The following is a 23,180-nucleotide window of genomic DNA, read 5'->3' as shown; positions in this document are numbered from 1 at the left end:
CCCCACCCCACTCACCATTTCCCCCTCTTTTCTTCCCAACCTAACGCTGCATGCAACACTAATGTCTCACAACAAATGAAACTCATCTGTAGAAAACGCAACTTGAAAAAAAAGAGACAATGCACATATTTTTGTAAACTAAGAAATATTTAATAAAAGATATATATTTTAAAAAGAAAGAAATCAGGCTCCTCTTTTCACATCTACAGCTTTGCTGGGTGCTCTGAACCCTGAGTCCCAACAAGCAGTGAAGACAATCCTCTATAGACCAGCTCAGGCATTATCTGGATACAAATGACTGAAGGCGGGTGCATCCCCCTCCATTGCCTTGCTCTCCCCCTGCCTCTGTCAACCCTCCTGACTCTACATGGTGACAGTGGCTCCTCCTCCTCAGCCAACTTTTTGTTGTTGTTAGATGATTCCAGACTGCTGGTATTTTCCAGGTGGGATTAACTCACATACCAGCAAATTCAAGCTGTGCAGTTAAAGCTGATTTGGAGCTCTCATACAACAAACCTGCCTCTTCCTGGATTGGGGGCGGGAGGTGGATGGGGGGGAGATAAGGTAGCAGGGCCAGCCAGGCAGTGGGGCTGATGGTCCTTGGTTGATTTCCTTTAACTTGCTGAGTTAATGCATTATGTCAGTTTGCTTCATAGTGATCTCTGCAATAGTGACAGTTGATGTAATACAATGTACCATTAAAATGGTGCACCTGTAGCAGCAAAACCGGATGCCTTAATCTGCCCCAGTTGCAACAAAACATGTCTCTCCTGTATCAGTCTCCACAGCCACAGCAGGCACTCTCCAATGGGTTGGCTTTACCTCTGAAGGCACACACTTCCATTGTCTCCTGAGACAGATGGATGCTAACATTGCAATATTTGTTGTGTTCACATTTTATAGGTCAGTGGGAATCTACAGAGTAAATACTTGCTGTGGCTACTTTCATATTGGGGGCCCAATTCAAAGTAGTATTTCATTGCATGAGTATCCTGCAACATGTTCTTGACACATTGATAGTACAGCTAGCAGTGAATTTACTTTGCTTTATTAGTTGCTCTGCGATGCTTCCACAATGCTGTCTGGAGGGGCTATAGTGCAACTAAAGTGGTGTGTGTGTGTGTGTGTGTGTGTGTGTGTGTAAATAAAATTCAGAGGATTTGTAGTATGAAACATTAGAAGATTTCAGCAAGAAGTTACAGGAGGTGCACTGACTGGAAATGAAGCAGTAGAACTTTTGCAGACACAGACAAGTATGGACACTAGGATCTTGAATGTGCAATAAAAATGATATCCTGAGGCCCCTAATGTGGAAAACTGTGGGTAACATGCAGGGCCGGATTTAGGTTTCATGTGGCCCTAAGCTTCTGAGGGTAAAGGGACCCTTTATATGTCCAGCTGTCCTTTGTCAACATCAAATTGTTGCTGTTTTTTGTATTGAATATTTTAGGGAGCAGGCTAGCAGGCGAGGCCCATTACTTACATCATAGGAGCCTACACAACACAAAACACTGTTGCTGTATGTAGGTTTTATTTTATTTGTTTTTTATCTTATATTTTGGAAATGTACATCCAGGTTTTTTTCCTTTAAATTTTTTTGGGGGGCCCAAGAGAGTGGGGCCCTAAGCTATAGCTTATTTAGTTTATATGTAAATCCGGCACTGATAACATGAGGGAAGATGGGGGGCGGTACCTGCTGAAATGTTAAAGTTATGTAGCTTATAGATGGTGAACCATGAGTACACAGTGCTGCTAAAACAACAACTCTCAGCGTGGAAATAACTTCACATAATAAGTTTTGGGCAAAACAGGGAAACTGCCCAGTTCAAATTACAGCATAAACGTCAAATGGCAGTATAAACGTCAGCTCTCAATTTTCCTATCTTCACCTGACGCCCCCCATTTATAAAACCTGCTTTGAATCGAAAGGATGCTTCCCGCCTTATATCCAATAAAAGGGAGGGTTGTCTAGAAGATTAAAAGGCACTACAATGCCTCGCTTGAGAAATAATTCGAATTCAACTACAGCCATTCAGTCCCCTTCCAATGCCCAAGACCCCACAACTATTTCTGAATAGAGGCGAATAAGAAAGAGAGAGAGAGAGAGGAAAGAGGGGAAGAGGGGAAGAGGAGATCCCCGTCGCTAGGACGGCGCTGCCGGCCTCGCCCTGTCCCGCTTCCCCGCACCCTCGAGGGCTCCCGTCCGCCCGGGGCTCCTCCTCCCTCTCCGCCCACAGCCCCCGGCGAGCATCGCCCCTTTGCTGTCTAAGGGCTGGACTCGGCCGAGCCCTATAAATGGCCCTGGCAGGAGACGGTCGCGGCCACCCAGCCGGAGGAGCCGCAGCGCGAACCGTCCCGTCGGAGATCATGAGCTTGCAGCCGTGGGGCTATTTAAAGGACAATGGTGAGTGGGGCGCGGGTCTCTCGTGGGGAGCCGGAGTTTGCGGCTTCCCACGGCGGCGCCCTCCTCCCCCCGTAAGAGGGGAGCGGGTAGGAGATGCAGCGCAGTTTCGCTAACGGGAGCATCTCTCACCGGCTGCAGAAGCTGCTCCTTGCCCACCGGTGCCCGGTATTTATTTATTTTCGATGGAGCTCCCCATGAATAGCATCTCTTTCTATATTGGATTCCCACGGCTTTGGGGTCAGTCTTGGTATGTTGATGGACTTTCCCCCGCTGATTAGCAAAATTGGGCGCAAGCTTTCCGGGCAGCTATTGAGCTCTTTCAGCTGGCACAGATGTCCTTGCCGCCTGAAAGTGGGAATGGGGACGTGGCTTTCCTGCAGATCACAGAATTGTAGAGTTGGATGGAACCACAAAAGATCACCTAGTCCAAAAGCAGGGATCTTTTTGCCCAGTGTGGGACTCGAACCCACAACCTTGAGATTAAGCAACTTCTGTTCCACCAACTGAGCTATCCCAGACTGCATGCAGCTTCCATCACCCCTGACCATGTTGGCTGGAGCTGGTGGGATTTAGAAACCAAGGACATCTGGAGGGCCAACAGGTTCCCCTGTTTCTTCCTCGAAGATGGAGGTAGCTTCTATTCATCCTGATTTGCAAGCACAAAGTTTGCAGGGAGCTTGTATGTTTCATGAAGCAATTGTTTGCATGCTTTCTGGTGCATTTTTCCTGGCACTACTCACCTCTAAAAGACCATTAAAAAACCAACACCAAATTCACTTTCATTCTGCCAAGTGAATTGGCTGGTACACAGTTCAACGCAACCAACAAATAAGCAAAATTCAGGGACAGATCTGACATGTTTTTACAGGTATGCAGGAAGCTGACTTATGATGGGTCGGAATATTTGTCCCTTTGTTCTTGCCTGCCCTGACTGGCAGTGATTCTCCAGGGTCTGGAGGCTGGGGCTTCGAAGGATTGAAGCTGGGACATTCTGTGTACAAGAATGCACTTTGTAACAAAGCAATGTGGCACTTATCAAAGCTAGCCTTTCTGTGCTTTCATTTATGCTTTCTGGCTAAATTTTGTGGAAATAGCTAAGTAAAAATTCTCTCTCTCCTCCCATGTATTTAATTTTACATCCCACCTTTCTTCCACAGTACCCAAGCAGTGTTCAAAACTCCCATTGTTCTAGGCGTGTTTTGTGACAGAGAATTTCATAAACGCCAGCAGTTTCTGAGCTCTGGGCACAGTACTGCGCCTAAGATTTCAGATTAAAATTGCCACTGTTACTCAGAAGTAAATTCCAACCAAGTTCAATGGGGCTTCCTCCCAAGCAAAACGTGTATGGAATGGAGACCTGAGAACTTTTTTCCCTTTCCTTTTTAAACCCAACATGTTTTGTTTAGGTTTTAGTTGCCTTGTTTAATGTACTTTTAATGTATGATGTGCTTTTAATTTGAAATATACTAGCCAGTTCGTTATGATGGTTTAAGTAGTGCATGTTAAAGTGTTATCTACCTCAGACTCTCACAGTGATGCTTAAAATCAAAACAAATTTTGGAGTAGGGTCACTGAAGGACCCTTAAGTCTTAGGTTTGTGAACTGGGTGTCTCTGCCATCAGTTGTATAGGCCTTTATGTGTTAATTGTGGTGCCAAAAAGATATATTTATATGAAGGAAAGGGGGTGTAGGGAGAATTCAGGGCTTGTCTGCAGAGTGGAAGGAAAGGAGGACCTTTTTCTGCCTCCCCACTTCCAGTTACTCTCTGAAGACTGCAGAAGGGACCCTCTTAAGAATATTTGGGGGGCCAGCAGGGAAAGCATGGCTTTGCTTTTTTGAAGTCTTCAGATGATAACCAGACTATGTGAAAAATGAACAAAAGATTTTAGCTGCAGTTCATTCATTTTCAGCTTTGTATTCCTGTTATAAAAAGTGTGTCTAGACATCCTATTGTTGCGCCCATAACCTAGGTTTAAGGTGCCATTTAGCTCCTAGCTTTCATATTTCAGTTTCTAACACTGTACTCAAGGTATTGTATGTAGAGCAGGGATAGCTAGACTACAGACTTTTTTTGTTGTTACTGGAAACCCAGGGTTTTGTTTTGAGTACCAGAACCAAATGGGAGCTCACAGTCTTTCCACACAGAAATTCATTCCCGGTTACTCCAAGCTTTCTTCACTTCAGCAGCTTGCTTTAGAAGAGGAGTCATTTTGTTCCTGCTCTTTGCAGCCTAACTTAAATTGCGGGGAAGTTGTGAGGATAAAACAGTTTGAAGAAACTTAGGAAGTTGCAGTTCAGTGGTTCTGCTCCTGCCTGCAGGGCCATTTCCAGAAAGCAATTATGTGGGGCAACCGTTCAGTGCCCTGGGAGTTGCCCTGTGCCATCCTGCACGCTTCTGTCTTGTCCCTCAAGCTATTTAACATATATCTGAACCACTGGGATCTGTCTTTAGGAGATTCCTAGTGAGGTGCTGCTAATTTGCAAATGACACCCAACTCTAGCTCTATCTGAATCAGGAGAGGCAGCAGAAGTGCTAGACGGGTGCTTGGAGATAGTTAGGAGCTGGAGGTTGGCAAATAAACTGAAGCTGAATCCTGAAAAGGCAAAAGTGTTATGGGTTCTGAGTTCTCAAATCTGGGAGGTGGGAGGCTGCCTGTTCTGGATGGGGTTATACTCCCCTGGAAGAAGCAGGTTCATAGCTTAGAGGTACTCCTGGATCCAACTTTGTCACTTGGGACTCAGATGTCTTTGGTGACCAGGACTGCCTCTTTCCAGCCAAGTCTGGTTGGCCATCTATGGTGTCTTTTGGACAAAGAAGACTTGGTCACTGCACTCCATGTGCTGGTAACTTCTAGACTGGATGAGTGGAATGCATTCTATATGGGGCACTCCTTAGAGTCTACCGTAATTGGAAACTTCGACCGGTCCAAAATGCAGCAGTCAGATTGAAGCCCCAGCCAGTATTTAGAACTCCTAGAACTCCTGTTTTAAAACAGCTGCACTGGATGCTAGTTTGTTTTTGGGTCCGGTTCAAGCTACTCACATATGTGTTTGAAGCCCTAAACAACTTACACCCTAAATATCTGAAAGACAACCTCCTTCCCTACAGATCCTCCCAGTCTAACTTACCTCACAAAGTTGTTGTGGGGATTAATCTATGGATTAAAAAGGTGAGATATCAATGCAATGCAATAAAATAAAATAATAAATAACTCTCTATCCTAGTGTCTGACACCTGAGATATATGTACTAGGACCCACCCAATTCTCTTGATTGTAGTATGTTTTAACTATTTTAACTATTGTATTTTTAACACGTGGTGAACTGCCCTGGGTTCTTGTGGTGAAGGATGAATAAGAAATCTTACCATCATAAGCATCATCAAAATCCATGATGGCAAGGGGGAGGGGGAGGGGAATTTCTTCCAGCACAGTTCTGCACATATACTCAAAAGTAAGTGCCACTAAGTTCACCAGCTAAGGGTATATATGACTGCAGCTGTCAACCTTTAAATTTAAGTTAATCTGCCCATTCTTTCTTACTAATTTACCATGGTCCTGTATAACTGAGCAAGATATTAAAGTTTGCACTTCCTGACTGCCAAACGCTAAGCAAATATGAAAGTGGGTACTATGCAGTGTTTGCAGGACTTATAGCTTATATTCAGAATATGACGCTCTCTTATTGTCTTTCCCCCTTAGGGCCAGATCGCTGGCATGAAACATACCCAATGGCTAAAGGGAATAATCAGTCACCTGTTGCAATCCTGACCAAGGATGTCTACAAAGACCCTGCTCTATTGCCTTGGTTTACTGGCTATGATCCAGGTGCAGCTAAGACCATAATGAACACTGGGAAAACTTGCCGTGTTACATTTGATGACACTTTCGATCGCTCAGGTAACTTTGAGTTTTATCTCTTACAAATACTTCTAGTTAACCAGTATGCACCCCTGCAAAATGAAGTCAGGAAGGGATCATTCAAACTACTAATATCTTTCTGGGGGGGGGGGGGTGGCAGAGACCCTCTCCTACTTCATACTTTTTTTGCATGCAGGGGTCTTAAGCAATGTATATATTTATTTGATTTATTGATTTACAGTGGCAGGGCAGCTTTATAAAAACAGCCTGAAGCTAAGCTAGACTAGAAGCACAGAACAATGAAGAAGTCTTTGCTAGGCATGAAAATGACATCAAGATAAGTGCTAGGGGAAGTTCTGTGAGGAGGACACTCCACAGTTGGGGTGCCACCATGGAAAAGTCCCTCTCCCCCACCACAGCACACTCTGAGTGGGTGGCAATCAGAGAAAGGACTCCAAAGAGTAACTCAAAAGTCTGGTGAGTTCAAGGGTAGCCAACATGGTGCACTCTGGATTTTTTGAACTCCGGTTCCCATCAGGCCCAGCCAGAATAGTCAATGGGCAGGGGGAGGGAAATGACATCCCACTCTGCTCTGCCTCCACTGGCACTGCCTTTGTGTTGCCCACCTCCACTGGTGGCGGCAAAAAAGTGGTGCTGGAATCAGCAGCTATTTATGGCAAAATCTCGCTGAAATTTCGTGAGCTCTCTTGTTTTCCGTGAGATTTTGGTGAGCTCTTGCTGGAAATCTACACTCCTGCTGGTACCACTTCTCCACCAGTGGCGGAGGCAGTGGCATGGATGGGGCGCCAGCAGAGGCGTCTGCCACCTAAAACGGCTGCATCACCCCAATTCATGGGTGGGCCAGCCCTGGAGGGCACCATATGACTACCCTTGGCTAAGTTCAGGTGGAGAGAGGCCATTTTTTCAGTACCCTGGTTGCACGTTATGAAGAGGCTTAACACTCAAAACCAACACCTTTGATTGGACCTAGAAATAGCTTACAAGCCAGGGAAGATGGTGAAGATACGCTTGTGTGATAGCTCTTCTGCCTTCTGATGGTCCAGTTAGGCAGTTTTAGACTCTGGACCTGAAAGGTTTTAAAATATTTAGATGGCAATGTGTATTACTTAATTACTTAAATGAATGCCCCCCTCCGTCCTATGCATTATGCACAAAAGATGAGTGACCTGCATTAAAATGCAGAGAACGATCAGTAGCCTTTGGCCTGGACAATAATATCACAGGGACACAGATATTTGCTGTGGACATATTTGCTGTGGGAATCTGGTTTTACCAAGCTTAAACCTACTTCTGAAGGCCAGTTTGAATATTCAGAAGAGGTTGAGACTTTTGTACATATATCATCCGTGCGTCTAATTCCCTGTCTCTAAAATAGTGGTGTAAGAGCTCATGGGTCTCATCAGAGGAACTCCACAGTTCAGACTGAGAACATAGTACAAACCATAGAATAGATGGTCCACGAGGTCCTGTTCCAAATATGATAATAGCAGTAGGGTTGTAGATTCAGCACCATTCATTCACTGTATTGTGATGGGGGCTATGCATTGCTCATCATCATGCTTTCAGCTGTACGTCTGCCATTCACAAACCACTTCAGGTGATGCCCCTCCCTTAGTCATTGCCAGCAATGGCTCACTTACAGCCCTCAAAATGTTGTTGGACCACAATTCTCTTCATCACTGGCCATTGGTCATGCCAGCTGGGACTGGTGGGAGTTGTTCAGCAAAATCTGGAGGGCTTCCTCAGTACATCACTGGAGGGGTGAAGTCAAATGAAACCATGAAAGTTTCCTTTACTCGTGATGGAAGTTCTGAGTCCAATCAGCTTAAAAAATGTCAGAAGACTGACACATGTCTGGCTTTGGCATGTAGAGCCATAACTTACTCTAGGCTAAGTAATTTTTTAATGTTTGTTTGTTTTAATCGTACTGTTAAGCTGTAGTCCTCAAGGGATGCTTTGGATAATTGCTCTCCATGGGACTTAATGAAACTGCTTTGGATATTTTAGAATTAGGACCTTAAGGATGCTGATCCTAAACATTGGTGGCATTATATCTGCTTGCGGTGGTTTGTTGTTTTCTGATGTTACTGCCACGCTGATGTAATGTTCATCTTTTGTGATGTTGTCCTACTATAGTAGTTGTGAGACCCTAACTTTGGCATGTATACCAGAGCATCGAGTTCCAGGTCCTGGCTTTGGGGACACCACAATCACCCTAGTGGGAATTTCGCTATCAATTTCAGTGACTGAGTGTCCTCATTTGTCATGAAGCCATGACAGCCAGGCCACCCGCACTTTATATGGGCCTTTGAGATCTTTACATAACTGCTTTTTGTTGCTGGTGATTTATTTCTGTGTGGGTACGTCTGGATACCAGTCAGAATGAGAAGAATTGACACAGCTGAGGCGCGGGGGCGCTGCTTTGTGCAGGCATCCCCATACCAACTAAAGAAAGAAAAGTCAACGTTAAGCCTTTTGCCCTGTGCTTAACACAGCCTTTATCCTTGGGTATTCCAGCACATAGGATATCAATCACTGACATGAGACCAGCAGTGCTCCAGCACAAAAGGATTTAAGATCTGTGTTAGCATTAACTTTGAAATTCCATGCTATTGCTGGAGGTCAAAGAACTTGAACGTTGTTCAAACAAAGGCCTTCTGGGATTGCTACAGTACATTGGGTTATCAGCTTTCTGGCTCTGGAAACTTGGGTTCCTTTCCCTTTTTAGGCTGCAAATAAAGACAAGTTTAGTATCTCAGGGGACCCAGGGTTACAACAGTGGGACAGGGGCGTTGCAGGTCAGGAAGGAGGTTCTCTTGCAGAACACCCTGTTTTCCAGAACTTCCACACTCTTTGTAGAGACTGTGAGGTCTCCCTTCCAAACTTTCATAGAATAAAAGCCTCATTGCTATTGCCAGTTGTTTTGCTTTAGGTGAAAAATTCCCTTCTTGGAAATGCAAGCCATATAATTGCACATTGTCAAACACACATAGCTGACTTTATTAACAATAATGACAAAGAATATGCCAAAACAGTCTGCCGACCAAATGTTTATTTATTTATGGACCTGTTAATGCATCGTTACTGACATAGCCAACTGTGCTATACTGTTACTTTGTTTTTATCCTAAAACAGCATGGCAAAGCCATCATTTTGTATCTTGGGGAAAACCTGGCCTCATTGTTTTCACTTGGGGATTATCACCTGTCACTATAAATCTGGCAACAGGTGAGGCTTTGCGTCAATAAGACCTGCTCTCCCCCATAACTATATATAAACAGGGCTAACATTCCTTGCCTGATAGATTTTGTTTTTACCTGGCTCCCAGTGGCATCTGCCTTGTGAAAAAAAGGAATCAATTTCCCTCCCACTTGCAACCTACTGGGTAGAATAGACATTTTCTTCCATTGATTTTACAGTAGATTATAAGCTGCCAGCACCCGGGGTTTTTTGTTTTTTGCTGATGTGACTATGCCGTCACACACTTGCATTCACACCAGAAGGGTATAATCAACAGATCCTTCCATGCACAAAAATCTGTTTTGTATGGTGAAAACAAAAGCCCCATAATGGAGAAAGATTGCTTATTATCAGAAGAAGAATCTTGCTGCATCTCACCAGATCTCTGTCTTGTCCAGCATTCTGCCCCAACAGCAGACTACCTATTGGGGGCTCACAACTAGGACATATGCTTGTTTTCAGAGTCATAGTCCCTGAGTTTTTTTTTTTCATTTTTAAGCTGACCGAGTTAGTGGTTATTCCTAAATCTTGTGGTAGTGAAATTTAGGTGGTTCTTCTTCAGTGAGACAATGCCATAAGGAATAACTAAGAAATACATATATGAATTTCCCACTGTAAAATAGTTGGCAGGTGGGCATCTGACATTTTCATAGTAGGAAACCTGTTCCATTGCAACTCCTTTATTCTTAAGCAAAAGCAGGATGGTCAGAGTTGGAGATGGGGTTTCATACTGGGTGGAATGTAACTGGAAACAGGTGATAACTTCTTCAGAGAGCTGGTGGAGGTATGATAGAGGCATTGTTGCTCATGCTAGTTACTCTGGTTTAGCTATGATCTCTGGTCAAAGAGCTTTGCAAGTTGCTATGGTGCTTTAAGAGGCAGCAGTCCCACTTTTGAGCAAAGGCAGAGGCTGTACACACTATACATTCAAAGCTCATATGAAGCATCTTCTTTCTCTTAAAGAATTCTGGGCACAGTAGTTTAGCCCTCACAGAATTACAATTTCTGGCAACCCTTAACAAACTACTTAGAATTCTTTGGGGGGGGGGGGAAGTGTTCCAAATGTGCTTTCAAAATATTGCGTGCACAGAGCTAAAAGCAACAAAGAAGACTTCGCATGTAGCCAAACTATGAGTGATGGCCTTATAGGGAGGTTCAGGCACCCCATGTATTGAGAGGATTTATGAGGAAGACCACAACACTTATGTAAGCTAGCCCCACTCCTGCCATGGGCAGCAGCATGCAGCTAGTATGCAAGGGATACAGTGAACGGGAGTTCCTTCACATGCCAACCCAATGCACAAAAGGTGTGGGCACGGCTGCTGGGATGACATTGGGTCTGTGGCATTTTGGAGTCAATAAAATTGTGGCCAGGCTGACAACACAGTTGCAAAAACAAAACAAACGAACAAAGCCTTATGGGGAAATGAAATAAGCTGTGTTGCTGCCACTGCTAATGGTAAGCTCCCTGAAAAAGTGTTGGCAAATTCTCCTCCCGCTGGAGAAACTAGGCACCTCCCACCATTTCTGCACCAATAAAAACAGGGTGGTGAATTTTCAGGTGCCATTTCAGAACAGCTCTAATTTCAACCTCTCCTTTTTCAGGTTGTCTGTAGTTGTTTGAACTACACAGGGCATCCCTCACACAAGCATCTTCTCTTATGGTATGAAGCACACAGTCAGCACTTGGGAGCTCAAGATATTTCACAGCAGTTTGGGGTTGATTGGCATGTCTGGAAGGAAATAAATACGGACACTTGCTGTCCCCCCCCCATTATTTTTTTGTTTATTTTAAGGGGGGAGCACTGCAATATTAAATTACACACTTGTGTGTGATAAGAGAAAGGAATTTTAATCAATAATTACATTGGTTATTTGAAGGAGCTTCAGAAGCATTTCCTGTGGTGTGAAATGTAGCTTCCTTGCCATTATAACTGGTTCTTCATTGAGAGAGAAGTCAGGGCCTATTTATAGATGGGTGAGGGGTGTGAATTTTGGGCAAAGGCTCAGCTTCACTTGATGCCCACAGAGTGACATGTAATTAACTCATAAGTGACAAGTGTGAGCTATTATTGTTCTCAACCAAGAATTCCTGTTCTTAATTGCCACCAGCAGTGCTACTGGTAAACCTCATGCTTCACGATGACACTGTGTTTGTGGAATTCCCTCCTCAAGGAAATATGTACAGCAGTGCTCTATCATGACTGACACTGAAGAGAACTCTTGAGACTTTTTAATTTAGACCCACTTTAATTAACTGCTGTGTTTTTATTGTTACTGCTGTGTAGTTCACTATGTATTCTTTCATAAATTATGTGCACAGTGTGTCTTGCAAGGCAGCTTAAAAACCCACAAATAAATAATCACTAGTTGCACACTTGAGTTCTTACAACTGGCAAAATATCATGACCAAGAGGTTTTTTAAAAAATCAAATCCGAAGACCACTAAACAAACAGACATGGGTCCTCTTGGGACTGTACCACTTTAGAATGCAAATGGAGATCAAATTATTGTTCTTCAACAGCAAACTGCAGAGTTAGGATGCCTGGGAGAAGGGTGCCAGTTTAATTTGGCAATCTTCCTGACATGCTAGCTTTTCATTTGTAGGGATTTTAAAACAGCTGCAGGGAGAGGCATTCCTGACTCATTTTAAAGTGATATAGTCCTAGAAAGTTATACCACTCCCCATCTCTAAACCTTTAGATTGGCTTTGAACTCAAGGAAAGGGGGACTAAATGTGTGTCCCTTTGCATGTATAACCTTCCAGTCTTCCCTGAGGCTTTATGGAGTTTTGCTATTGGTAGCTCCTGTTCAGATGTTTGATGTCTTGGGGCTGCTTTGAATATTTATATTAGTGTGTGGGAAAGAAACCCAACAAAGAAGGTTGCTATGAATGTATAGGGAAGTTTTCAATATTTTATGTTTATTGTGTTTTTAATATTTTGTTGGGAGCTACCCAGAGTGACTGGGGCAACCCAGTCAGATGAGCAGCATATAAACAACAACAACAACAACAACATCATCATGATGATAAATCTGAACCTTGTTTATGTGTAATTTTGGACAACTCCCAAGCTATGAGAAGACCAACCATTATTATTAATTGTTTTTATTAAAAGATTTTCCTGGGCAACAAAAGTACATACAGTGTCTCTGTAAGGTCAACCATTTATTCAAGTAACATTAATTTCTATGAATACTATAATGACGGCAGAGTAGTAATAACAGTGCTGTAGGCACCAGGTATGGCTCCAGGTCTGAGGGGACCCCTTGTCCATCAGTGGATCTTGTTGGGCTTAACTGGCAAATGCAACAGCAGTGCTCCAGGAAGCTGGGTTTAGCTGCCATATTATTTTGTCACCATGCCCACAATGTAGCGTTGCTTCAGGGCTTTGCAGGAAATTTAAATGGTGGCTAGCCCCTGGTCGATCCCCTGTCATCCAGTGCTGATTGAAGTGCCGGCGATAGGCTGTGCCAGTGTGGCTGGGGCCATGGCAGCTGCCCCAGGATGCCAGGTGATAGAAGATGAGATGCCCTCTCTGACTTCAGCCATATTTGCAAGAGGTGCTCATCAACCCTAAAAGAAAAGGCCCATGCAGTACATGGTTGTCCATTTTGTTTCAGCCCAGAAAAGCCTTCTTTTAATTGAGACCTATTTGTTGCAGTGCTCAGGGGAGGGCCACTCCAGGGTACTTACCGGCTGCGTCAGCTTCTCATCCACTGGGGTTCAACAGATGACAAAGGCTCAGAGCATGTGATTGACGCAACGAGGCATGCAGGAGAGGTGAGTCTTTGTGCGCTAGAGAATGCATCATGGAGGATAAAGCTACCAATGGCTGCTTACCATGACGCCTATACTCTGCCTTCCATGGTCAGATAGGGAGAGGGCTCTTGCTCATGGGTCTCTCACAGCCACCTGGTTGGCCCCCCGTGAGAACAGGATGCTGTGAAAATTGGGTGCGCAAAAAAGGAAGAGAATAGGAGGCATGCTTATGGGGTTGAGAAGATAAAAAGGAGGGGCGTGAAAGTATATGAAGAATAGGAGGGGATAGCGACTTCATAGCTGGGAAGAAGGTGAAAAGGGTGCTTAGGAGTTGCAATGTGTGGTAGCAGGAAGATGCAGGAACTTACAATTGGGGTGTTCTGTGTGCAATGGGGCGGTAGCACCCCCATCATTCAGCCCAGACACTGAGGTCCAGCTCTGAGGGCCTTCTGGTGATTCCCTCACTGCGTGAAGTGAAGTTACAGGGAAGCAAGAGGGCCTTCTCGGTAGTGGTACCCGCCCTGTAGAACGCCCTCCCATAAACAACTATCTGACTTTTAGAAGACATCTGAAAGCAACCGTGTATCGGGAAATGTCTAATGTTTTACAATTTTTTAATGTGCTGTGAGATACCCAGAGTGGTGGCTGGGGAAACCCAGCCAGATGGGTGGGGAATAATAATAATAATAATAATAATAATAATAATAATAATAATAATTGCATCAAAGATGGAGGGTGAAAGTGCAGCCAGGTTCAGGTTCAGGACTGCAGAATAGAAGAGAGAATTGGCTTCAGTAATGGGGTTTAGTAGTTTCATGGGGGTGGGAATGAGAGGCTCTAGGGGGTTAATGTGGGGGGTGAACAAGCATGGGCAGAGTCCCCAGTATAATAGATTTTCCTTGTTTCCAGATTCATTTGGTGCACTGGTATCCTAAGTATAGCAATTATGCAGATTCTCTGAGAAAAACTGACGGTGTGGCTATCTTGGCTATTCTTCTGAAAGTAAGCTCTATCTTTCTGTACACATATTATGATACCTAGCAATCTTGCTGTCTAAGTAGCTCAGTCGGTAGAGCGTGAGACTCTTAATTTCAGGGTCACGGGTTTGAGTGCCACATTGGGCAAAAGATTCCTGCATTGCAGGGGGTTGGACTAGGTGGTCCTTGTGGTCCCTTCCAACCCTACAATTCTATGTCTATCTGAAACAATGTCCTTTTATATCACTCACACTACCCCAGTATTGCATGAATGTGCAAGTGTGATTCTACTATGTCTGGACTGCCTTGTTACCAGTGGGGTCTCAGCAAAGAAGTGCAGTTCATCATGACAGCACCCCCAGCCACACCCTTAAGGAGAGTCCAAAAATTCAGACAGCTAAACTGATCCTTTGTGTGTGTGTTTGCACGAAGGAGCAGCAGTCCATAGCATAATTAGAATCTTATGTACAATTTCCTGGCAGGGTTGCCAGTGGGGCTTACATCTGACAGTGTAGGTTCTGCTTGTAACACACATTGAGCTTCAGCCAGTTGAAATGCAAAGATTTTGCAAATAAATGTTGCTGTTGAAACTGTCTGCTCCATAACAGAAAAGAGAAGAAAATAATTTTTCTCCTTCTCTGACTGCCACCATGTGACTCGGTCACAAGTATACTTGAAAGCCCCATTATCACCACATTTGTTTGCCTGAGAATCTGTTTAATTACCCTGGCACTGTGGCAGATGACACTGACGATCCTGCTCTGAAAAAAAAGTCCTGGAGCTGTCTTCTTCTGAGCTCCTCTCCCACCACACCACAGTTTATTATACCAACAGAACACAATTAGCACACATGTCAAACGGACAATCTGTCAAGCAAATCATTTAAATCATCCCCACTGTGCTCTTCTTCTTATCACATAAGAATTAGAAACCCACAGCTTTTTTCTGTTATGAAGGAACCTCTGTGCATGCTTACTTGGAAGTACCGTATTTTTTGCTCTATAAGACTCACTTTTTCCCTCCTAAAAAGTAAGGGGAAATGTGTGTGCGTCTTATGGAGCGAACGCAGGCTGCACAGCTATCCCATAAGCCAGAACAGTAAGGGAGATTCAGAAAATCTGTACAGATAATCCTTAACTTTCCTCAGAGGGTAGGAAGTTGGATGAGCGAGATGTTGCTGCATTCATGTTACCATAATTCAGTGACAGCAAACTAAGTAAAATGAACAATCAAGCAAACACATTGTTCCAAATGTTGTTCTCTGTTGTTTTTAAACCCAACAGGCATGGTTTTTGCTGTTTTTCTGTGCAAGATGTTCTCAGAATTAAACAGACAGATGGGGTGGTTAAAGATCATTTCTGCATGTTGTTGTGATTTATAATCTTCCATGCTATTCATCTTGTACTTTCTCTGTCACAGGTAGGGAAAGATCCCAAGCCAGAGATGAAGAGAATTCTTGAAGAAATGGAAGCCATTAAGACCAAGGTAACTTGAGGGTACAACTGAATCACACTTGCAAAACAGCAACCATCTATAATCTGCCAAGGAAACAAGGAGGGGGCCTGTCAAACCAGTCACAGGGACCACGCACGGGAGAGGCAGGTGGAAGTTAAAACAGAAATAAGAGAAGGGTTTACTGAAGAAGTGGATGTGTAGAAGGGGCATAAGGGAAGCAAGATAAATATTTTGGCTCTTGAAGATTAGAAGCAGGGTGGATTTTCCAAGAACTGGGTTCAGCCACTATCAGATGAGTGTACACACAGTTAAAGGAATGGGTGCATTCCTCCTACATTTAGAAACTGGAGTGGAGTATCCTTTTTATCTTTCCCACCCCATTGTTTTGTGGGGGAGGGGAATGGTCACAAAAAGCGTGTGTGTTAGTTGTTGTTTTTTTGAAATAATTTTTATTGGTTTTACAAAATAAATTTCACATTTACCACATTTAAATTTCAAAATCAATCTTCAGAATTTTAGGACTCCCCTACTCCCCTTTATGGGATATATATATATATATATATCAACTGCATATTATAATTCTTCCACGTTATGTTCCTCCAAAATTACAGTGTTCTCTTAAATACAGCCTACATTTGTCTCATTCCCTGTTGAAGCTTTGTTCCTCCTGATTTCTGATTTTCCCTGTCAATCTTGCCATTTCTGCATACTCTAATAATTTTGTCTGTTAGTCCACTTTTGTCGGCATTTACTCCTCTTTCCACTGCTGGGCAAGCAGCAGTCTAGTCTTCTCAAATCTTTCGGTATATTTGCACCTATAATTCCTAAGAGAAAGGCTTCTGCTCTTTTAAACAAATGTTATTTTAAACATTTTTAAAAGTTCATTACATATCATTTCCCAGAATTCCTTTATCTTTTTACAATTCCACCACATATGATAAGAGGTGCCCTCTTTTTCCTTACATTTCCAACATACATTTGAGTTAGTCCTATACATTTTTGCTAACTTACTGGGTGTTAAGTACCAACGGTACATCATCTTCATATAATTTTCCTTCAGCGTATAACATGCCGTAAATTTTAAGTCAACTTTCCATAATTTCCCCCATGTTGCCAACTGTATATTATATCCAAAATCTCTTGCCCTTGTGTGTGTGTTAGTTATGCTTATCCCTGACCTCAACTAGATCTTCAACTGGATTTAATAATATTGCTTCTCTTTTTATTTATTTAAGGGGAAAGAGGTTCCTTTTCAAAACTTTGATCCATCCATCCTTTTCCCTCAAAATCGGAGCTACTTCACCTACCAAGGCTCCTTCACTACACCTCCTTGTGATGAGTGTGTTACCTGGATTATTCTGAAAGAGCCAATCACCGTCAGTGTGGACCAGGTAAGCTTTTCTTATGCAAGTATTTCATGTGAACTACATCCACATACAGTTTGCTGAAAGCCTTGCTCTGTTAATCAGAAATAACATGCCCGAATTCAGTGCTGACAACAGCCATGAGAAAATGCTGGGACATTTCTAAAGCTGAGGAATCAGAACTATGAGTAAAGGCTAAAAATCATCTTGGGTTTCAGTTCAGTTTTTGCGTTTGTTCACCCAACCACAGAATCAAACAAGCCAATATTCTTTACAATGCACCTCAAAAAACTTCTGACAATGTAACAGGGGGATTAACCCCAAACTAAGACCTGGTTTACACAACACAATAAGCCAAACTATAGCTTACTGGGACATTGTGAATGTGCTGACTCCTAAAGAGGTGCTTGCAACCATTTTGGTCTTCTCCAGTCCTTTATATTCCTGTACCATGCAAAGCTAAGCCAAGGTTTGGCTTGTGGTTAGGCTCTCTTCTCACTATCTGTTGTAGCCATGAACAAACCTGTCTATCTCAATTTTATTGACAAAAGAAAACATTCAGGGAGGGGAGAGACTCACCAAAGAGCATCTGATTCATATTTCCATCCCCATTTTTCCTAGCCTCCTCTCGGCAGCACCCTACACAGGGCTGCAAGCCAAGAGGTCACAAAATCAAGAAGATCCATAAATGAGAAGATCCATTTGGGTGCGCCAAATTTTGGTCTCGCTCAGGGTGCCCTATTGCCAAAGATTACCAAAATCCACCCCTGCTCTCGGTTAAAAATTTCATTGGAGCACAAAACGCAAATGAACTTTGGCGGGTTTGCTGGGTTTGACAACGTAAATCATACTGAAGCCCCTCCCTCAGCCTTAATTATGTCATTTACATGGAAGCAGGTTCTGCTGGCTTTATCCCTTCATGTTTGGTTGCAAGTACATCCCAAATGGACTCTGGCAATTTTCTGAGGAAACTGCATTCCATGTGTCTGCTCAGTGCTTAACACATCTCATTTTTAGCCAGGCTCCAGGTTGGTCCTCACATCTGTTTACTTCTCTGTAGATGGAAAAGCTTCGCAGCCTATCTAGCAATGCTGCAGGTGACCCCTATTGTGCTTTGGTGGACAACTGGCGGCCTCTTCAGCCTCTGAATAACAGGATGGTAAGATCTCCATGCCAATAGAATCTTTGCTGAAGCCCATGATCTTCGGTTGTGAAGACCCAGGATTCCACACTCGTGTTGTGTTTGACCTGCTGTTCTCCCTCGAGATCTGTACTGTTGAGCTAGAAATTCTGAGCGATGAAACAGGACAATTTAGATAAAATTAATCAACATTCTAGAGGGGGGAAATCACTGGGGAAATATTTACTATATTAGAATGGGGGATCTCTCTCGATAATCTTTGTGAACACTACCATTTTTATGGAAAATTCTGTGGGTGGGTGGGAAGGTCTTAAAGGATTTTCTTTCTTTCTTTCTTTCTTTCTTTCTTTCTTTCTTTCTTTCTTTCTCTCTCTCTCTCTCTCTCTCTCTCTCTCTCTCACACACACACACACACACACACACCTGTAAATGAAGAATGCTAGAGGAGCACAGCAAGAGTTGAATGCATTTTTGTATCATATCTATGTATAAAGTGTCATTAAAAATGCAAATTGTGAAGAAAATCAGCCTGGAAGTCTAACCCTCTATCCTTCTCATTGTTGACGGTGAAATTAAACACATTCATTCAAACAGGATATAGTATGGGATGAAGCATTCTTATTTAATTGCACAACTTCATTTCCTGTTGATTTGTTTGAAATAATAATCTTTTGAACAGCCAGGATTTTGTTTAATATAAAGGTAATCTTGGTGACTCTAAAATAGGGTGGTTTTTTTGGGGGGGTGGTTTCCAGAAAACATTATGAGTTATTTAATTTTTAGGGTTTCTTGTATCATTTCTCTGATGTGTCAAAAAGGTCACTTTCTGAACTTCTGATTTTATTATTTTGCAGTTAATTTTTATGCCATTGAAGTTAGTGTAATGAAATATTGGTCAAAAACCCATTTCGCTTGTGAAATGCTCAGATGAATTTTGCAATGGGAAATATCTCAAAGTTTCAAACTACTAAAGAAATGGAGTTTTGTATGTCCTGTTTCAATACGTTGCACTCAGTAGTTTACAGATGTCAGAATACCAACTTTGAATCTGACCTACTGAAATAAATGGACTTATTTGTCATTAACTTGCTTACATTGATTCCAGTGGAACTACTCTGTGTATGACTAGTCAGATCCTATCCTGTTAAGGAGGGGGCTGCTTTTTTCTTCTGAAATCTCCAAAATATATATATATAAGAACCTGAATCTATTTAGTGTTTAAGTTGTAGCACTTACATTTGTAAACATAGGGGGGTACCTAGCTAAATCATTCTCAGAGCAGACCATTGAAATCAACAGAGTATGACTCAGTTGGGTGCCACCCATAATTTGTTGCTTCAAATCTGAAAAACATTTTCAAAAAAAGAATGAAAATAACAGCCAGGGTGTTGTTGTTTTTTAACCTCTTCAAGTTGTTAATAAGTTATTTTCTGGGGGGTTGTTTTTCTTCTTGCTTTGAGCTGGTACTTTCTAGAAAAAGCAATTCAGATAGTATTGCATGATGGCAACATAGGTGCTTTTGTATATAAAACAACAACAACAATAAATCTGTTTATCTCAGAAACAAAGTTTTCAGAACTTCTTAGGTGATTGTAATATGATCCCATGAGAGGGCTTTGTGCACTTAAATCATTTTGATAGGGATTGTTGTTGTTTTTTTAATTCCTGAGGGATATTCATGTTCCTCAACTGTATAAGAAGCCAAAACTGGCAGAGCAGTCTTAACCCAACCTGAGGGATATTGGAGGGCAGGAGCTAACAACACATCAGGAGCTCTGTCAGCTGATGCTAGCTGCTAAACTGGCTTCCTCTCTTTGAAACATGCTGGATTTAGATCCAGTGGTTCCATCGTTGGCCCAGCATTGTCCGGGGAACACCCTATTCTGCAGCCCTACATAGGGTACCACTAGTGGAAGGAGCGCTGTTCACTACAGCCTGCTGCCCTCTCAGGCAGAAGGTGGGCTTCTGCTGCAGGACCGCAATACCTCAAGGATGCCTCTTCCCATATGAACCTACCTGGACCCTGAGATCATCTTCTGATGCCCTCCTTCATGTGCCTCCTCCTTGAGAGGTCAGGAGGGTGGCAACATGAGAACGGGCCTTGTCTGCAGTGGCTCCCCATCTGTGGAATGCTCTCCCCAGGGAAGTTCGCCTTGCACCTTCATTATACACCTTTAGGCGCCAGGCGAAAATGTTCCTTTTTAACCAGGCCTTTGGTTGATCTGATTTACATCCTATGCCCTTTAAAAAAAATTGGGGGGGGGGGGCTATTGGGTTGCTGTTTTTATTTTTATAAGGTATTTTGTGGTTTTATATCTTGATTTTATTCTGTGAACCACTCTGAGTCCCCTGGGTATAAGGCAGTATACAAATTCAATCAATCAATCAATCAATCAATCAATCAATCATCATCCCCCCAAACCCCCAAAATCAGTCGTACTCCTTGGTGATGGGCAAGAGATCTGTGCTTGATCCTCCTAACCACTATCCTCAGCCATCAAGATATTGGGCAGGTTAGGATTATATACTTGCAGATATATTAGCATGCAAGCCTTTGTGGTACAGAGCAAAATTTGTCAGATGTGTGGCATCCCAAATAGGTAAGCACAAGGGTGCACATGTTGAGAGGTGGACGGTGCTTACTAAGGAAAGCCAAGAGATAGCAGTGTATTTGTTGGTCTTTACATATGGCGCTGTAGTCTAAACCACTGAGCCTAGGGCTTGCCGATCAGAAGGTCGGTGGTTCGAATCCCTGCGACGGGGTGAGCTCCCGTTGCTCGGTCCCTGCTCCTGCCAACCTAGCAGTTCGAAAGCACGTCAAAGTACAAGTAGATAAATAGGTACTGCTCCGGTGGGAAGGTAAACAGCGTTTCCGTGCCCTGCTCTGGTTTTGCCAGAAGCGGCTTAGTCATGCTGGCCACATGACCCGGAAAAACTGTCTGTGGACAAAGGTCGGCTCCCTCAGCCAGTAAAGTGAGATGAGCACTGCAACCCCAGAGTCGTTCACGACTGGACATAACTGTCAGGGGTCCTTTACCTTTACCTTGCATAAACATACGGGAAAAGCCTTCTGGTTCAGCCCAGCATCCTGTTCTCATGATGGAAGTCTGCAAGCAGAACCGTGATCTCAACTGTCTTCTCCCCACCTCCAGTTCCTAGCAAATTGTATTAAATAGCATGCCACTTCTGATAGTGCAGGTAGAGTATAGCCACCATGACTAGTAGCAATTTTAAATAACCACCACTGTTTGTGGTTTGCCTGCAAGGTAAAAAATTACGAGGCACCTCAGAAACTTCCTTCCAGCTAGAAAACTGAACAATGCCTAATGATGAAAGCATTTCTTTTTTTTTAATTGTTATTTGGCTGGGAATAAAATGATTAACATACACAACCATATTCTTGACAAAATGCCAACAGATTGGTTCTCAGAAAACCACTAGGAGGCAGATGTCTTTGCTTCCACATTTTTATCTCATTCAAATAGACAATTGAACATATGTTTTACTACAAACCCCCAACACATTTTTCTTTGTAAATTAAGCACTGAGAATATGCCAATAAATAAAGTTCTTTGCCTATATAACCTTTAGTAATTTGACTTATCTGACTCATTTTTAAATCATTATAGAATTCAATTTGCAAATTTGGGCCTATTCTTACATTTCCTCTTGTTGGCTGCAATTTCTTTTTTTACATTAAAGATGTCTGTTTATCTGAAGCAAAATCAATACTAATTATGTAATCCATTATGCAATCCACTGGTTGCAATTCGTGGGGAAGAATAACACACAAAAATGCTGATTCTCATCTTTTTTTACTTCACAGTCATACTGTTTTTATTTGGACTTACATTCAAGTAATTATGGTTAGAATTGCAGCCATTACTCTGAAGGGCTTAGTGCCATTAATGCATAATCTTGACACTCCGAGAAGGGAGAAATAATTGATCAGCTCAGAATGTTACATTTTCATGCTGTTGGTCTGTAAACAATTCTTGAGTGCATTGCATGCCAAGCGCAAGCTTTCATTAATGTTTGGGAGCAAGCCAACATGCATATGTTTACAATGCTTTAGTATTTATGTAGTAATGCAAATCTGTCATCTTGTTGGCCTCCGATCATCTTAGACTGAGTCATAAGTCCCCAGCGTACAACATTAATTACACAAATGTCAATATTATTACAGTACTGTCCTGCAAAGAGAATAGCACAGCACATTCACTGTGACCTTTCCATATTATAATTCTTTGAGATTAGTCCATCTGCAACAACAGAATGCCTTTTGGATTTGGCAGATGAGATCAGTAAATCTGACTGAACAGTGCAAAGCACAACTGCATTTGTCGAATGCCCTAAAGGACAACTGAAATGCTGGGATAATCGTGTCTGGTAGAAACAAGTGTGCTTTTTATAAAAACATCCAAGATGAAGCAAGATGAGAGATGTACAGTGAATTCACATCCAGAATTCAGGTCACGGAGTTCAGATAACAGGGCTTTCGACTATCACATGCTATTTCATGCTGTCTCAGAATGAAAAGAAAGTGAGAGATCTCGTTCTCAGATATTACAGGCAGCTTCTTCAAGATGAGATTACAAAATGTTTAGCTGTATCCTCTCTTAATCCAGATTGCTTTTAGAAATTGATCTTTAAAAGAATCATTTTGGGGTGTGACATTTGTGTACTTGCTTATTCTAATATGCACAGGAACTTTCTCTCCTGCAAGCATGCTAAGGATTTGAGAGTGCAATTCTAGGCATGCTTACCTGGTTGTAAGTTCTTTTAATATAGTGGAATCTACGTCTGAGTAAAGATGCTTTGTTGTTATTGTTTAGTCGTTTAGTCATGTCCGACTCTTCGTGACCCCATGGACCAGAGCACGCCAGGCGCTTCTGTCTTCCACTGCCTCCCGCAGTTTGGTCAAACTCATGCTGGTAGCTTCGAGAACACTAAC

At 42.7% G+C, this 23,180-nt stretch overlaps 1 protein-coding gene across 1 annotated transcript; it reads left to right on the top strand.

Moving 5' to 3' along the window:
• Nucleotides 1-2,277: 2,277 nt before the first annotated feature.
• On the top strand, nt 2,278-19,311 carry LOC308481315 (carbonic anhydrase 3-like). Its single transcript, XM_081013614.1, has 7 exons — nt 2,278-2,404; nt 6,106-6,303; nt 13,192-13,310; nt 14,199-14,291; nt 15,686-15,751; nt 16,957-17,112; nt 18,146-19,311. Exons 1-7 carry the CDS (start codon nt 2,296-2,298, stop codon nt 18,263-18,265), a joined length of 861 nt encoding a protein of 286 aa, XP_080869740.1. The 5' UTR covers nt 2,278-2,295; the 3' UTR covers nt 18,266-19,311.
• Nucleotides 19,312-23,180: the final 3,869 nt, after the last annotated feature.

The sequence above is a fragment of the Podarcis pityusensis genome, assembly GCF_964106645.2.
Source record: "Podarcis pityusensis genome assembly, chromosome: 7".
In the NCBI taxonomy this organism is placed as follows: domain Eukaryota; kingdom Metazoa; phylum Chordata; class Lepidosauria; order Squamata; family Lacertidae; genus Podarcis; species Podarcis pityusensis.
This window is presented reverse-complemented; position numbering and strand designations above follow the sequence as displayed.

What these genes read in the sequence shown, in the direction of transcription:
- LOC308481315 (XM_081013614.1), top strand. Translation starts at nt 2,296, where the DNA reads ATGGCCCTGGCAGGAGACGGTCGCGGCCACCCAGCCGGAGGAGCCGCA. An exon ending in GGGCTATTTAAAGGACAATG is followed by an intron (nt 2,405 to 6,105) that starts GTGAGTGGGGCG and finishes TTTCCCCCTTAG; the next exon opens with GGCCAGATCGCTGGCATGAA. An exon ending in TCTTGGCTATTCTTCTGAAA is followed by an intron (nt 14,292 to 15,685) that starts GTAAGCTCTATC and finishes TCTCTGTCACAG; the next exon opens with GTAGGGAAAGATCCCAAGCC.